The sequence below is a fragment of the Poecilia formosa genome, unplaced genomic scaffold (assembly GCF_000485575.1).
Source record: "Poecilia formosa unplaced genomic scaffold, Poecilia_formosa-5.1.2 Scaffold337, whole genome shotgun sequence".
NCBI lineage: Eukaryota > Metazoa > Chordata > Actinopteri > Cyprinodontiformes > Poeciliidae > Poecilia > Poecilia formosa.
Genome location: NW_006800276.1, coordinates 113,608 through 130,886, shown reverse-complemented (window position 1 = coordinate 130,886; position 17,279 = coordinate 113,608). Strand labels below are relative to the sequence as shown.

At 37.6% G+C, this 17,279-nt stretch overlaps 2 protein-coding genes across 5 annotated transcripts in view; one reads left to right on the top strand and one right to left on the bottom strand.

Moving 5' to 3' along the window:
• The window catches only part of LOC103152950 (NACHT, LRR and PYD domains-containing protein 12-like), a 14,079-nt gene extending 10,292 nt beyond the window's left edge, over positions 1 to 3,787 (top strand). For all 3 annotated transcript variants that reach the window (XM_007573660.2, XM_007573659.2, XM_016661608.1), the window contains 3 exons: positions 2,011 to 2,187; positions 2,680 to 2,853; positions 3,317 to 3,787. In XM_007573660.2, coding sequence (XP_007573722.1) covers positions 2,011 to 2,187; positions 2,680 to 2,853; positions 3,317 to 3,326 — 361 coding nt within the window. In that variant the 3' untranslated portion in view covers positions 3,327 to 3,787. The remainder of the gene's footprint in view (positions 1 to 2,010; positions 2,188 to 2,679; positions 2,854 to 3,316) is intronic.
• A 4,751-nt stretch (positions 3,788 to 8,538) lies between these two features.
• LOC103152999 (uncharacterized) lies at positions 8,539 to 16,996 on the bottom strand. 2 transcript variants are annotated; one of them, XM_016661610.1, is made up of 9 exons: positions 16,673 to 16,982; positions 14,260 to 14,351; positions 13,838 to 13,932; positions 12,415 to 12,631; positions 11,514 to 11,626; positions 11,190 to 11,301; positions 10,471 to 10,672; positions 9,286 to 9,612; positions 8,539 to 9,064 (listed from the first exon to the last, which is right to left on the bottom strand). In XM_016661610.1, exons 1-9 carry the CDS (start codon positions 16,870 to 16,872, stop codon positions 8,932 to 8,934), a joined length of 1,491 nt encoding a protein of 496 aa, XP_016517096.1. In that variant the 5' UTR covers positions 16,873 to 16,982; the 3' UTR covers positions 8,539 to 8,931. The 2 variants fall into 2 exon arrangements, 1 of the variants encoding a protein (XP_016517096.1); XR_001658869.1 differs by having other exon boundaries at positions 9,018 to 9,114; positions 9,221 to 9,612; positions 16,673 to 16,996.
• Positions 16,997 to 17,279: the final 283 nt, after the last annotated feature.

Below are 17,279 nucleotides of genomic sequence, written 5' to 3'. Positions count from 1 at the left end.
ACACTTGAAAATTAAAAATGGTTCAAAAATAAAATTAACACATTAAAATAAAAAATATCTCTGAAATACAATCAACACTTGAAAATTAAAAATGGTTCAAAAATAGAATCAACACTTCAAAATACAAAATCTCTGGAAAATAAAATATTATGTATGTTGTTTTGAAAAACATTAGAATATAAGCACTTTTATCAAATCTTCATTGTGGTAAGATCATGTAAGTTCTTCTTAAATCCATGGAAACTCCACAGTTTGTAAGGTAGGTGAGTTAGCTCAGCAGGTTAGAGCACAGTGCCGGTAATGCTGAGGTCGTCGGTTCAAACCCTGCATGGGGCAATTCATGTGTGTGAGGTCTTTCAGACAATCAACACTTCAAAATAAATAAGGGTTCAAAAATAAAATCAACACTTCAAAATAAAGGGTTCAAAAATAAAATCAACACTTCAAAATATAAAATGGTACAAAAATAAAATAAACACTTTACAATAAAAAATGGTTCAAATATAAAATCAACAGTTCAAAATGTATAATGGTGTCTGTTCAGTCCATAAAATAAGCCTGGGATCAAAAAATGTCATTAGCAGAGACAAATGGTTCTACAGAGACTTGGGTAAATGACTAACAAATAAAATCAATACTTACAAATGAACCTTTTGTTGAAAAATGACACGTTAAATTCAAGTCTCCATTACAGACCAGAGAAAACTAAAGAGTGTTAATCCATTTGAGGAGCCAGCAGTTTATCTTGAGGAAATAAATGACGACACAGAAGTGAATTAGACTGTAACTTGCGCAGTCCGCTGCTCAACCACTGCGGACGCGGCTCTGCCACGTCGAAGAATTAGAAACCGCTGGAAGTAACTCATCCAGCGGATTTAACAAATGGATCCTTCTGGGTTCACGTTACCCAGGAGAGCGGCGCTCTGGAGGAGCTGCAGACGTAACATCATCTGTCCGTTTGGGAGAAGCAAAACCACACAAAAAAAAAAAATCCTGGTAAAAGCTCACACCGGACCGCTCAGGGTAAAACACTCAGAGTTCAGTTGATCTGTTTGGATCAGACAGATCCAACTGACTGATGAATTAGCGCAGATTTTTCTGCAGATGGGAACCAGGAGGAAGTTGTTCAGACCCCAGCGGGTGAAGTGATGCTAATTTTAGTGAAGTCGCTTAATTTAATTTATTAAAAGTTATTGGGGTGGTTTTTGTCACTACGAGAAAAATGTAGATACATTTATCTGCTTAATTGGTGATGGGATCTGGATTCACGGTGAATATTAACTAAACCGCATAAAATGCGGCTAAATGGCCGATGTTAATATGATTGTAATTTCACGGATAAAAATAGTACATGACCAATTTTTTTTATGTTGTCGGTCAAGATAATGGATAACAAAAAAGTCTAGCGCCACCTGCCGCCCTGACACCAACTCACACATCTTCATTCACAGTCTTACTTGTAAATTGATTTTTCTTTTCTTGGACGTTTTGATGTTAGCTTGTCGATGTTTTATTCGCTGGGAAAACCAATAAGCAGTTTGAGGTGACTCTGCTGCTCTCTAGTGGCGAGAAGCAGTAATGTTGGCTGGTAATAATCGGAATGCATTGTGGGAGATGTAGTTTGTAGTCAATTTTGAATATTTTAAGTCAATTGTCGGCCTATAAAATGCTGGGGGGGGCCACATAAAATGACATGGCGGGCCGCTTGTGGCCCGCGGGCCTTGAGTTTGACACATGTGATCTAAAGGTTCCATCACTTTTGTCCATCTCTGTTTCATCAGTTTTTGTTTTTTTAAGCAGTTTTGTTGATCTACTATTTTAAAAAGCGATATCTGGTTTTTGTTGGATAATTTTTAGTAAATTCTTATTTCATGTTACTTTTAAGTTATTTCAGTGTCAGTTTTGGGCTTTTTGGTAATTAACAGAAGGATACCAAAAATTTTGTCCACATGTGTATTTAATGGCATCATTGTTGCTGCTGTCAGCTCAGATGTTTTATCCTTTCTGCAGACTGATAGAGTGCAGTTTGACTGAGATCAGCTGTTCTTCTCTGGTCTCGGCTCTGAAGTCCAATCCGTCCCACCTGCAAGAGCTGGATCTTAGCAGGAACCAAGACCTGAAAGACTCTGGTGTGAAGGAGCTAATTGGTTGTCTGGAGAGTCCGCTCTGCAGAATCAAGATTTTAAAGTATGATCCCGTATCTTAATTTTGTGCTGTGATTAATTTTATGGGAAATTGTGCTAAGATTAAACTGCAGAGGCTTGACTGGATCCCCCAGTAAAATCTATTTTATTCTTCTGTAATTAGGTTGAGTAAAACTTAATTTGCTTCTTTTAAAAGCTAATGTTTCTTAAGAAAGATGTATCATTTATATATATTATTTACATTTTACATTTCTATTTTTTCCTTTAAATGTATATTGACTATGTTTGAACATCGACTTTTCCTGTGGGAGAAAAAGGAACAGTCTGAGTCAGATCCTTATGTAAAAAATAGATTAAAAAAATCCCTCATATAATTTGTGTGGTCAATTCAAGTGAAAGCTGCCATTAAATATTCTACATCACCTCAGGTTTTATGGCTGCTGAATAATAATTGTATGACAATTTATATGTATTAATATGGATTTGTTATGTCCTCCGAAGCTAAATAGTTTCTCACCGTTTATCTTTCATGCAGGCTGGCTAACTGCCGTTTGACTGAGATCAGCTGTGATTCTCTGGTCTCGGCTCTGAAGTCCAACCCGTCCCATTTGACAGAACTTGACCTGAGCTACAACAACTTGGAAGATCCCAACGTTCAGCCGCTCCTAGAGCTCATGGAGAGTCCAGATTATGAACTTCAAACTCTGCAGTAAGTGCATGGCTCAAGTCATTCCAGGCTGCTGTTGGCAATATGACCTGAGCAAAGATCCAGTGTTTGTCTGTAATCCTGCAGCTTCACAGCAGCATGTATTCTTCATGAAGATGCAAAGACAACAATCAGACAAAAACATGTTGTTTTCATTCATCAAACTGTTGCAGCATCAAGACTGAACTCAGACTTTTTTTCTCACATTCGAACAATAAGGGATGAGTTTTAGCTGAGAGGCTCGTCAGACTGCAGCCTGAGGATTAATGGCTATTATTTCAGAAACGATTACATTAACTAAGTAAATGGTCGTAGTCAAGTTTTTAGACAGTCTGTATTTCTGTTTCATCTAAATGTTTTATTAGCGACAGCCTCCATGTTTCTCAGCAGGCATTTCAAAAACAGTTTAACTTTAAGCTGAGCAACGTGTAATTCCAGTAAACATCAAAACTCTTTTTCATTGCAGGTGGAATTGATGGTTTTGCAAAGGAAAGAGCTGAAACCTGATGATCCATAAAGGCTGAAGCAGCAACAGTTTGAACAAACTGACTCATTCAGAGCTAATATGCATTTTGTTCTTTTATGCTTTCTGGTAAAAAGGGCAGAACTTCGACTCGGCGGGAAATTTAATGTTTTTAATTGTTTATTCAATGTTGCATGACTCTGTGTTTTTGCGTTTAATGATGTAAAGCACTTTGAAATGTCTTGCTGCTGAAATGTGCTATAAAATTTGATTTGATTTGATTTAGATTCAGTCCTGTTCTGTCTCAGTTGGTTATTATGCCTTAAGGATTTCTTTGCACAAACTGTTGAAGAACAACTTCAAATGTTAAAGGGAAGATCGTTATAGTCCCTGTTTCTACACCAATTGTTACCCTGTTTGGTTTCGAATGCTGTTACCCAGGTTTTATTTATCATTAAAAGTATAAGACTTGAATATGAATTAAAAATAAAACATTTTTGCTGTCAAAGTTTTACTGTAGGCCTTGTGTTTTCATAAGATGTTAGGATTGTTTCCTTATTGTACACTGAGCCGAGCAAATCAGTCCAAACACTTTATGAAGAAATATATCAGATATTCATGAATATCTTCACAGGCTGGTTGTTAACATGGCATTATGGCAGGACAGCTCAGTCATTTTAGAAAAATGTTTAACTCAGAAATTAAAGTTCATAAGATTGATTTAACAACTAGAAACTAGTTGTCAAAACATAATTTTTTAAGTTAATTAATCTTGAATTGTGAGTTTTAACTTAATGATGCAATTTAAACCAAATAATTGTTTCACAATATGCAAGAAAAAAAAATTGCCGTCACCTCATTAAAGAGCACAAATTAGTTAAAATAACATATTAATTTAATTTAGAATACTTTAAATCCTTGTTTCAAATTACATTAACAAAATTTCTGATCTAATAATTTTATTAACTTTTACAATGAATTCTGATAAAAAAAGAAAAAAGATTTCTTTTGAGCAAAACGTTATATTCAAACTTTGCAAACTGTCAGCTGCATTAAAATAAACATTTAATGTAATAACACGCAAGAGTCAGATCAATGTAACATAAATACATATGAATGTAACGCACTTCCTTCTCAAGACACAAAAACGCCGCTAAGCATTCTGGGAAATAGTTCCTATCTTTTTCTTCTTTGAGTTTTTTAAAGTGCTAACCTAAAAGCTCTCGTTTATTCAACTATTAGAGTTTTAACTAAATTAATAAAAAGTTAACACAACTTACTGCTGTCATATGCACTAAAACTCACTAAATTTATTTGACTTAAAAAGTGCAAGATAGTCGACACAACTAAATGCAGCTCAAGTGTTTTACAGTGTACCTTCATCTTTGTTGGACGTTTGTGTCTGTCACTTCTAATTAGAGCGCTCCTTCCCCCTCTCTTTTCAAAATGTTTTTGTGTAAATATTTTACTGTTACATTTACATTTGAAGTGGTTATGAACATAAATAAACTCTTTATTTTCCAGAGCTGCTTTGTAAGGGACCAAACAAACAGAAACAGAAGGTGTTCAAAATGAGAAAAATGTAAAGTTAATAATGTCAAAAGTCGTTAACAAATGATCAAACTCCAAAATAAAATAAATCAAATAATAAATAACACGAATTTTGATCCAATTTGACTGAACTCATAGTAAACCCATCCATCCACCCATCCACCCATCCATCCATATTCTAACTCCCTCGTCCCTTGTGGGGTCAGGAGGAGCTGCTGCCTCTCCAGCAAACGTTTCGGGCGAGAGACGGGGTCACCTGGACAGGTCGCCAGTCCATCGCAGGACACACAACCATTCACACACACCTCAGAGCAGTGACGTGCGGTGAGGTTCATTGCTGGTGAGGCACTGACTTATGACTTAGACACCACATATTATTGGACGTACGGAAATTTCGCTGGAGGGCAAAAAGACGAATCATTTACATGTCATCCATAGCCGCGTTAACTCTGTGAAACTTAGAAATGTAGATATTGATTTCGTGCTATGATCCACAGCAAAGTGATCTGTATTCGTTAAGCTACGCAGACTCGTTGCCATAGCAACTGACAACAATGCCACTTCATGTTTTAGGATTTAACACCAAAAAACATTCAAGAATTTTGCACACAGGACATTAAGTCGGTTGTTGTAGTATGTTTTAGGCTTAATGTTTAATAAATAAATAATTACTGTGGTAGATTAGCTACCGCTTCTACTTTACTGAATTATTTAGACATACAAACTACCCCAAAAAACGCACATTTCATTAAAAAAAAACATCTTATTGCTGTCTTACCTTTATCTATCAATGAAATCCATGCACCGCTAATTCTGCACAAAAATATCCGTTCATCCAAAGCCAAGTCTATCCTCGGCATGTCTTTTCTACTCCGTTTAAGAATCATCAAACTGTCTCGAAGCAAAACTTTCAGCTCTGGTGTTGGTCTTCCTTTAGTTATTTTCTCCTGCTTCAATTGAAAATCCACTTTAGAAAACTGTTCAAGTGTAGGAATGTAGTCTTTCATGTTGACGTCGGAAGAGTTGAGAAAACAAATATGTCGCTGTACTTTACTTATTTACTGTGTGGCTAGCTCCATGGCTAGCTCACTGTGTCTTACTCTGCAGTTGTGGAGTCACAATATCTGGGATCATGAGCGCCCCCTGCCATGAGGCAAGAGAACTGCCTGCCTCCCCTGGAGTCTGTTTTCTGCCGTTTCTGATCGCTCCTCCGCACACAAAACACGATACACACACAGTTGGTGACAAAAAAAAACAAACACTGTACATTATATACACAAGCTAAATTATGGAAAATCAGTCCATATATTAAATGTTTTTTAGCCATTTTATTACCGGCGTACAGACAGGACGAACATGCTCTCATAGAATGGCAGCCAGTGCAGTTAGCGAGAGGTTGCGCAATCCCAGGTGAGGCTCAGCTTCCTGCTGCCTCACCTGCCTCCTCTGACCGCACGTCACTGCCTCAGAGTAAACCTGCGGACAAAAAACAAAGGATGCATAAATAGGGCTGCAGTAACCTAAACCTGCCACATGGGGGAGCCACAACACAACACAGGGACAAAAAGAAAACAAAATGACCTGAAGCAGAATATGAAGAAAATAAATCAAAGTGTCGGTTAGCAGAAATAATATTGTTATGTTCCTGGTTTCCTCCTCCAGCTGGTCTGAGTTTATGAAAAAATAACAAATATAAATAAACCAGACAAAGTTTTCACCCATTAGAAAATATGTCTAAATAAACAACTTGAACTTAATTTACTGTATGCATAATATTAATGTAAATGATGAAAAAGTAAATCCTGTTTGTGGTGGGAGAATCCAGCACAAACTTTTCTCTGGAGTCACTTTACCTTTGAGTAAAAGTATGCAGAAGTAGCGACATTTTTTACTTGATTACAGTCTTTATGGTTCTCTGTTGGAGATGAACGTTTGCAGAATGTTTTTAAATAAAACTGAATTTCTTCCTGGTTTTTCATGCTTCCTCCTGAAGGTTTCTCTGATCATGTCTCCTTTGAATAAACGTGTAGAATAAAGTTTTCTGTTTTTATTCTTACTTTTGCCTTGGTACTCTTTAATGTTTTTAATAAAAGTCAGTTGGACGTTTCCCCAGTTAAACTGTACGAAGATTAGAGTTCAGTTAAAACATGTTTAAAAATGTGTTGTTAATTATTATTATTATTATTATTATTATTATTATTAATTATTATTATTATTATTATGACACTTCAGGAAATTTGATCATTACAATTTGATCAAAGGAAAAAAGAAAACTGACAGGAAATTTTATTAAACTGAAGAAATATTTGCAAATTGTTTTATGTTTCTGTTTGTGCCTTTCTGAAGAGAATAATAATTTGATAGTATATTTAAAAATTATGTTAAAACTAAAAGTTAGTTTATTTAAATGCTGGTGACAGTTTATTTGAAGGGTGTGAATAAGACTGACATAACAACCTGTCATTAACCACCGCGGCCTTGAAAGTCTTGGATCCGTTGGTCAAACCGGTTTTATGAACCAGCTCATAAAAACTAAACCACCAAGTAAATCTGTTGCATAATAACATGCTCTGTTTTCCCTCATAAATACTTCATCACTTTTATTTTCTAGGTCTTGAAGAGGTTAGAACACACACACACACACACAGCCTGCAGACAGATTTACTGCTCAAAAAAAAGAAAGTAAAGTAGAACAAATAAAAGACGGGGAAACATTAATTACCAACACCAGTAACTCATTTTTAATGCCTTTAAAGAAAGTTATTAATTTCCTTTTAAAACTTAAGGTCCTTATTTTACTACAAATCCAGATATTTATCTGCTTGGGACACGTTAAAATCTCACCTTAAACTGTGGACCAAATACTCCAGAGGCGACATTTCTGTGGTTTTAATCATATCCGTCATCTAAAAATAAAAGTTTAATAAGCATGTTTCTGAAAGTCTTGAGGTTTTACAGATAAAAAATAACTTTGGCTTCAGTAGAAGTTCAACACAAAGTGAAGCAGCAGGAAAATTGCTGAATCTTCTTCGGTTGTTTGTTATTTTTCTCCAGGAAGAAAAGAGGATTAATATCTTCACCTTCACAAAATCACAATCCAGCCTTGACCTTTGACCTTCTACCGACATGTTTGGGACTGACGCCCAGTTTGTGTTTGGTGAGAGACGTAATTTTACTTAGTTCCTGTCTTTTGAACTGCTTTGTCATAAAGTCACAAATACTTAAAGGGGCAGTATCATGTAGAATCTACTTTTTTATATACATCACATAAAGTTTTTCCTTCATCAAAAACAAACCTGCTTTGATTCTTTTAAGCATGTTTGAGAAATCCTTCAATCTCCATGGCAACCGTTTAGCTGGGTGGACCCGCCTCCGAGGAGCAGCTCCTCCCCTCTCAGCTCCTTCAGACTAGCCAGCAGCAATTAGCAAACAGCTGCTGAGCTATTATAGGAGCTGCTGCTCAGTGTAATGCTAGCAACACATTTTTAAAGGGTCAATAGAGGAGCCATGTTGGGACGACTTCCTGGAGGCGGAGCTTCAGAAAGAGCAGGAGCTTCTTAAAGAGACAGAGGCCCAATTTCAAGATGTTAAATCACATATTTCAGTTGTGTAAGTGAAGGAACATAGTCATGTGATTATACTATAAAGAGCTATAAAGTGGCAGTGTGTGCTTGTTAAAGATGAAAATCACTGTCAGGTTTATTAGAATATTATTCTAAATTAAAGTGACAGACTGAAACACAGGCATCGATCTCAGTAAAATGTTTTATGCACAAGAATTAAGTCTTTTGTGAGAAACTAACTTCTGTTTATGTTTTGCAGCAGCAGAAATCTGCTCTGGCCTTCATTTTAACTCAAGCACTTTCCACACAAAGTCTTATAGGAAATAAAGACATAATAACACCATTAGTTCAACACAGTCACAGCTGGTCATGGCTGAGCAGTCGAGGTAAAATGATGTGATATGTCAGAAGGAGCTTCACATTTCCAGAGCTTGTTGTGTGAAATAATTTCTGCCTCCAGGTCTTGGCGGCTTTCAGTAAACATTGTGAGATCCAGAGTCCAGTTCACGTTGCCTCAGGTAGAAGTCCGGTCTGTTTGAGAACAGCGTTGACAGCAGGAATGAGATGGCTGCTGTAGCCCAGCAGTCTGCCCTCATATATCAGCTGCTTCTCCTTGTGTTTGGGCGGTCCTCGAGGTCTGCAGACAGAAAGCACAGACGTCAGAGACAGACGTCAGTCTGCAGGACAGTTCTGTTATAGGAATACTTTTCCAAAGGGTTTTGATTAAATTATTTGTCAACTTTTTAAAAAAACACAAGCTTTTGATTTGCCCAAGAGATCAAATTAAAAAACACTTCACTGTTCCCAAACGACCTTCCTGGTGAACCTGAAGTTCAAAGTTCAGAGGCCTCGGCTTACTTTATGTGGTACATCCGGGCTAACTTCCTGTCAACCCAGATGCAGGATTTCTGTGGCTGTAGGACTCCATGGACAGACGTGGCAAACACCGCTCTGGGGTTGACGATGATCTTGGCGTTGTGCTGCCTTCTCCTGGGGATGAAGGGTTCTCTGTAGAGGTGAGCCAGGATGTTGACCCCCGATACGTTCTGCCACTGGTCCACTGCAGGCAGAGCGTTGGGCTTCGGAGGCGGCAACTCAAACTCCATGGGGATCCAGTTATTCTCGAAGGTGTAACACCTGTCAGCGCCGTACTTCTTTTTCAGCAGCGGCAGCAACTCCATCCAGCTGCAGAGAAAACGATCGAAATCAGTAAAAACACATTCAAAACTTGGTGAGCACACTGCAAAAACACAACCTGAGCAAATAGTTTCTGCTGCAAATATCTTAGTACACTGGAAATAAGACAAAACTGACTTACAGCAAGATATGGGAGCTTGTTTTAAACAAATAATTTAAAACAGATAACAGATATAAAGGCAGATTATATCGTTTACGTGAAAAAACAGATTGAAATTGGGCGCCTATCTCTTTAAGAAGCTCCTGCTCTTTCTGAAGCTCCTCCTCCAGGAAGTCATCCCAACATGGCTTCTCTATTAACCCTTTAACAACATTTTTACCAGCGTTGTTCTAAGAAGTAGCTCCTACATTGAGCTCAGTGGGTCCACCAGGTGTTTGCTAATCGCAGCTGGCTAGTCGGAAGGAGCTAGCAGCTTATTTTAAGTCAATAATTCTTTAATATTGATGAAAAGTTTTAGTTCCACTGGCAGATTATTTCACTTACAACATTCTAAAAATGTCTTACTATAACTAAATTTATCAGTCAATCAAATTAAGAGTTTTTAAAATAAATAGAAAGGAATTACTGACTTAGAACAAGCTGCTGTTTCTTGGTGAAAAGTTGCTACTAAGTTAGTTTTGTCTCTTTTCAAGTGAACTAAGACATTTGCACTAAAATTCCTTGGTAAGATTTTGTGTTTTTGCAGTGCAGCACAAAGGAAAACTATTGCATCATTAAAATATTTCAGGGAAACCAGAAGATGCTGCATAAGATGATGTTTAAGGTGTCCTGTTTGCCTTTCAGGACATTTATTGGAGGAAAAACTTTACTGATAAAGTCGTTTTAATGTGAAACAGAAGCTCTACCTGCCGACCGTCTGCGGCAGGATGAGCTCGTCCGGGTCGTGCAGCGCCACGTATCTGGACCGGTACATGAATCTGTACAGGCAGTCGTTGAGCGCCGGGATCTGACCGAAGTAGTGGATGTCACCAGGACTTTGCTGAGGAGAAGCTTTTCGAGAAACATTCAGGTACTTGGACAGCGACCAAGGAATCACCTCCACTAGACCTGGAGAGACACAGGCAGGTTTAAGTTCACACTCACTACCATAGCAACAGTTTTCTAACTTTAAAGGAATAAAAAAACAATTTAAACCTAAAAAGCACCAAACATGTTTGTTCTGGAACATCCACAGGCTTTAAAAATATGAGAACTGCTGTCAGCAGCTGCGTTTTCATCACAAATGTTTGCAAAACCAACATGTTGGAATTACTGTGTTTATGTTAAATAAGAACTGCAACTAAAATCACACATATTGAGTCATTAAAATAACATGTAAAAAGGCTGACATAAAAGCATTTTTGTTTGTTCAGAAGGTCTAGTCAAAGCCCAAGCTTAAAACCAACAGAGAATCTGTGCCAAGATATTAGAGCAGATGTTTCCAAATCCTCTGATTTATGTTGAAAAGGTGATTAATTTAGTAACTTTCTTTGTTAGTAGTTTATTAAAGTGTTAACTCACATTCTCATTAATATTAATGAGCTGTTTATGCGGACAGACGTGGACATTAACGTCCGGACTGAACCTTTTTCTGAGTAGTGGTCCAGAACTCGCTGGACGTCGGCGCTGCAGTTGGTCTTGTAGACGACGACTCTGTTGACTCCCAGAAACTGAAGCATCTCCAGACTCTGCACCAGCTGCAACACAAAGCCAGTTTACTGCCACAAACATCACCTGACACAAGCTGCAGGTTCAGCTTTCAAACATGTACAGGAAGATACAAGATAAATAAAAAGGATCCGTTTAAAATCAGCTGTAAAGGGAGAGAAAACGTATTTCTTTGCATCATTTCATCCCATTAAACTCTTGTTCGTTTGTATTTGCTATTTTTTAACGAACGTGACGTTACCTGCAGGACGTTGGTGAAGTCGTACATGGCGGAGAAGCAGCAGGTGAAGTTGTAAGGAAAGGTCGTCTGTTCGATTTGATTTCCAACCTCCAGAAACTCAAGATTATCAATTTCTGATTTGAAACAACAAAAAACACGTTTTAGAAACCATAAGTTGTTTTTACACCGAGTTCTCTCTTTTTTACAAGCCATTTATAGCAAAGTGTCACCGCCGGGCTCCCGTACTCGCTCTGTCTGCAGCTGTAACTATGAATGGACACAGCTAAACTGGTGTCTATAATAAATTAACGTTGGACATGAAAATGCCCCCAAAGGGAAAATGTTTGACTGGTTCAGTTTTCTTTTTTTCTAAATAAATGTGGATGAAGAATCACCAAAGTCTTATTTTTTTAGAATATGTAACACATCTTCAAACTGAACTATCACCTATGTAATCTAAAAGTAAAGCTCCTTCATTAAAAGAAAACATTTGATTAGTTTAAAAACGATGAAACTTTGGAACTAATTTTCCTCCTGACACACAGAAGTTGCAGAAAATTTCTCTGTTTAAATCCATGGAGGGAAGAAAAGGTCTGGTGGAAGAGAAAAGTCTGACTGGTGCAACTTTAAACTATTCTGAACCTAAATTTGATTATAAACAGTAAATACATATTTTAAATCCCAGTCAGAAAAAATAAATACATTTTGGATAAGAAAACTGTTTAAAACAAACTGAGTGGATTATTTTATGTTAATGTTTATTTCACTCTGTGTTTAATCTGAATAAATTGCGCAAAAACAAATTAACTCATTGCATTTTTAACTGAACATTAACAATATATTTATCGTTATAATAAAATACTTTCCCAGTGTTTATCATAAAGTCTTCCATGTTTTTATTTAACCAAACTGACATTTCTACCTTCGTCCTTGGTGGCAGCCGAGGTGACGGCGACGTAACCAGGCGTCTCGCATCCTGAGGGGACGGGACACAAGATGTCCGCCGTGCCGAAGCGGAAGCGGAAGTGGTCCCTGTGGATCCGGACGGCGGCGCTGGAGACGTGCAGCTGGTGGCGGCAGTGGAGGTGGCAGTGGAGCTTCACTCTCTCACTGCGCTGCATTATGGCAATAATCCGAACCTGCCGCACAAAATGTCACATCCAGCCACTCCGTCACGTTGTTAGAATATGCAACTGGGATTGAAACTTAAAGAATATGGAGAGGTTTTCTTTTTAAATGTTCTAAAAATAAATGTTTCTCATTTTCCAAATGGTTTGCCAAGGGTTGAAATGGGAGGCAGAGAAACGACACTAACATGATTTTACTCAAGTAAAATTAAAAGTAACCGTCCAAGAAATTAGTCAAGAGTAAAAAAGAATAAAGTAAAAATGCTTAAAAATATTTTTAAATGACACAAAAAGTCATGTGGAAATTTTGGTATTTTAAATATCAAAATGAAAATGCTTTCTATAAATAAACATTTAGATTATCATATAAAGTATTTGGTAAAAAGGTTTACTGAAGTACTGAGTAACTGATCAAATTATCAATCATTAAATATTTATAAATTACATCATCAAATGGACCAAAAAGGGTAAGTAGAAATTTAGTTAATTTAAGGGCTAAAATTACAATGTAGTCCTAAATCATATAAATAATTAATATAAACATCAATAAAAATAAAATAAAATCAGGCAAAATAAATCAGTTTCTTTCAATAAAAATGAATTAAACTTGAACAGAAACTCCAGGTGTGTCTCTGTCTGGTGACTTTCTGGTTAAAACGTTTTTGTTTTTCACTCATTGGGAAGAAAATCCAGAAATTTTACTGAAGTTTAGAGAAAAAGTCAAAATACTCCCAAAAGTACTTTCCGCCCAAAATGTTACTCAAGTAATTGTAACTGAGTAAATGTAACTAGTTACTACCAATTCTGGGAACTGGAGACTATTTTAATTTATCACAAACTAAAATCTTAAAAAGTTAATATTTGTCAATTAAATGTGTCTAAAAGGCTCATGGAAGTTAAACCTGTTTTAGAGATTCAATGGAACTGAATGAAGTGTAAGAACAGAACTACTGAACATGAATTAGGTTTTATAATGGTTGCTATAGATTTCATTTTTAAAAAATAATTTTTAAAAAAGGAATTAATCCTCTCTGCTGATATTTACAGAAACAAACCTGAACTTGTGGCAGAAATACAAACTACCTGCTTTCATATTAAATTTAGTTTTTTCACATATAAGCTTAATAAAATAAACTGAAGTGAAGGTTGCAGTTGTTCTCTTCTAAAGTTGCCGGTTGCTGCTGTTTCTTTTCAGTGGCGGTGAAAATGAAAGCTGACCTCCTTCCTTTTGGTGCGATGCTCCAGGTAAGCGGATGTGAGGAGAGTCCTGGAGCCGTTTATCCTCAGCAGCTGGGCTGTTTGTCCTCTGATAACTAAAGAGAGAAAGAAAAGAAAAGATAACATCAGATTTAACCAGCAGTATGGCGAGCAGCAGCATCAGTCAGCAGCCATTTTGGTCCACATGTGGCACAGTCAAAGCACAGAGCCGTCATTTTCAGCCCCAGACTTTCCTAGAGGTTTAATTATTGAATGTTTCATAATGTCTATCTGCTTAGCATGTCAGATTTAAAAGCTGCTGTGAATAATAAGATGTGGAAACTGGATCACTGTGGACAATGACGTCAGCATCAGAGCGTTTCCTCTGGGTGTCCAGCAGACCGTTAGGATCCGTCGTAAAGCCCCAGACTGCAGCAGCTCACCTGTCATTCCTGCAGTCGTGATGTAAGGCTCCGTCGGCCGGGCTGAAGTTTGAAACTCTGGAGGATTGACGGCCTGGAAGGTCAGGTCTGACCTGCAGAGCGACACACAGCGGCGTGACACGGGCAGGCTGCCCGCCAACCAGCTAATAAATAACATGCAAATTCATCCCTTACAAAGAGCTGCGACACAGTTATAACAGCTGCCTGTTACTGGAAAAGCAGAAGATAAAAGAAAAAGTATCCAAAGCTGAAAACATAACAGTAAAAATCCAGCTTGAGTTTAAATACGACACTAATTTAATCCAGTGAAGTTTTAAACATTTATTGGATTTTTTAAAATAAATATATCTGATCAGAAAAGGAGATGATGAAGACAGAGCTGCTCAGTTAAGCTTTTAGAGCACAAATTATGATACATGTGAAACACACACACACACACACACACACACACACACACACATGTTTGTGTTGCTATCTTTGTGGGGACTTTCCATTGACTTCCATTCATTTCTACAGCCTAAACCTGACCTTTACCCTTTTCCTAACCCTACCCATCACATACCTAACCCTAACCATCACATACCTAACCCTAACCAACCAAAACTCAATTCATACCTTAGCCCTAAATCTGACCCCTGACCCAAAAACAGGGTTTCCCCTCGTGGGGACCAGGCCCGGTCCCCCGAGGAGCGATTGGTCCCCACAACGTAGTATATGTCAGGAAAATTGTCCCCACAAGGTATTACAAACAAACGCACCTACACACACACACACACACCTTCACACGCTTGTCGTACTCTGCTGTTGCAGCACTGAGCTGAGTGTAATGTAATGTAATATCTTCTCTGTTCCTGGTTAAGGAGGAATTATTCCTGTTCAGTAGGAACTGTCAAGATCCGCGTTTCTGTGTGTTTATTTTTGAGTTTTTTCCTGTGTAGTCCTGTTCCTGTGAGTCTCAGTCCTGTCCTCCCCGTTGATTGCTCCCCAGGTGTGTCTCATTCCCTTAATTACCCCGTGTGTATTTAAACCCACCTGTTGTCTGTGTTCCTCGTCGGGTCCTTGTCTATGTTTAAGTTTTGTCAAACGTTCTAAGTTTGTCCTGCCACACTCTCCAGTGGAACTGCATTAGTCCTGGATTGTGTTAGCTCTCGTTTTCAGTCCTGTGTGTGTCAGTTGCTACCGGCATCTAGCTGTGTGCTTGCCTCTCGCTGTGCTGCCTGTCTTGGACTGTTTTTTGAGCCTTATCTTATCATTAAACCATCATTAACTTCATACCTGGTCTCTGCGTTCATCTCCTCACCACCAACAACCCCATTTCATGACAGGAACTCATTACATTTACTCAACTGCTTTTAATAAAAACTACTTCTTTAGTTAAAACATTTTTACTTTTAAGTGTATTTTTACTGCGCTGTGAAACACAACATAAAAGTAATTTTATTATGACTTTGTAATTTTTCAAGTAATTTTATTAAGTATTTTTACTCGATTAGTATTTAAAACTTTTTTCGGCTTTTTGCCAAATACTTTTTGTCAACTCTGCCTCCAACTCCAACCCTTTGTGTTGGTCTGAAAATGTGCTAAAGATTTATTTTTGTTTAAAACTGGAAACCTCTCCACACTCTGTTTCAGCCATATGCTGTATATTTTAGCAGTGAAGTTATGAAAAGTGGCTGAATGTGATATTCCTGGACGCTCTGCCTCCCAGTGTGTGAATCAGCACTGACTCAGATTTTTATGGGAAAATTTGATGAAACTTTAAAAACATTTTTCTCATAAATCTGGTTTCCAACATTCAAATGGCCAAATCTGTTTGATTTCTTTTTTCATTTCCAGGTTTGTAGTGCAAAAGTACATTTTAAATAAGACAAAAATAACAAAAAAAGTAATTATTCAGTAAGACATAAGAGCTTGTTTTAAGTCAGTAATTTGTTAATATTAATGAAAACATTCTGGCAGATTATTTCACTTAAAACATGACATTTTCCCACATTAATAAAATAATCTGCCACCCGAACTATGTGTAAATTTTCTAAAATGAAACTTTTTAGCTGCTCTGAAATGGTTTCATGAGTGCTAACATGTTTTCCGTTATTTTTTTATTAATTTGACGTCATCAGAATTCAAATAATGAACCATCCTGGGGGATTTTTCTTCCTGGTTTTGTTGAGACCAGCCACAAATATTCCCATTTCTAATAAATATTATTTAAAAGGAGCATCATTAGACGCTCCAAACCGTTTATAGGTTACGCTTTGACAGAAACGAGGGGAAAAGAAAAGTTTCCTCTCCAGCAGTGAGTCCAGTAAAAGTTATCTTCATAAGTTCAGCTTGGTGCTGCAGGTTGCTGCAGCTTGGTGCTGCAGCTTGGTGCTGCAGGTTGCTGCAGCTTGGTGCTGCAGGTTGGACTCACCTGTAGGTGAAGAGCAGCAGCGTGAGCGAGAGGCCGGAAACGACCAGGCTGAACATGAGGGAGCGCAGCTCCTGGAGAGCGCAGCGCTGCGCGGCGCTGCTCATAGCGGCAGTGATCGGTGACAGCTCTGCTGCAGACTGACATGAAGCTCTGCCTTTGCTTCGATACAACCTGCTTCGGCAGTCTGTCAGGAGTTGCATCGCACTGCCTGAACTGAGTGGGATTTTCACAGGAAGTGATGAGGCAGCTGATGCCAGCTCAGCAGAAACTTTAGCAGCTGTCAGTTAAGAAACCAGGACAAAATCACTGACGGACAACCTGTCCATCTTAAAAAGTTAATGTTTAAAAAGTTCAACATTTTGTCTCTTATTTCTGATAAAACTATGAAATGGATTTATCACATGTGAAGGAAATATGCCAACCTGTATTTCCTGTAATTTTGATAATTGTGGTTTACAGACAATTAAAACCCAATTCAGAGTAGAAGCATAACGACCGAAGGGAAAGCTTTCAGAATAATTACGATTATTTACATAACCAGAGAAATATTAAATACTATTAAATCTGTAGATTTTAAAGCTGCAGTTTGTAACTTTTATTTTAAAAA

Excerpts from the sequence above, each read along its gene's own strand:
- LOC103152999 (XM_016661610.1), bottom strand. The coding sequence starts at position 16,872 with ATGCAACTCCTGACAGACTGCCGAAGCAGGTTGTATCGAAGCAAAGGC. Across the intron at positions 12,632-13,837 it reads ATCGCACCAAAAGGAAGGAG|GTTCGGATTATTGCCATAAT; the intron begins GTCAGCTTTCAT and ends TTTGTGCGGCAG. Across the intron at positions 9,065-9,285 it reads GCCCGGATGTACCACATAAA|ACCTCGAGGACCGCCCAAAC; the intron begins GTAAGCCGAGGC and ends TTCTGTCTGCAG.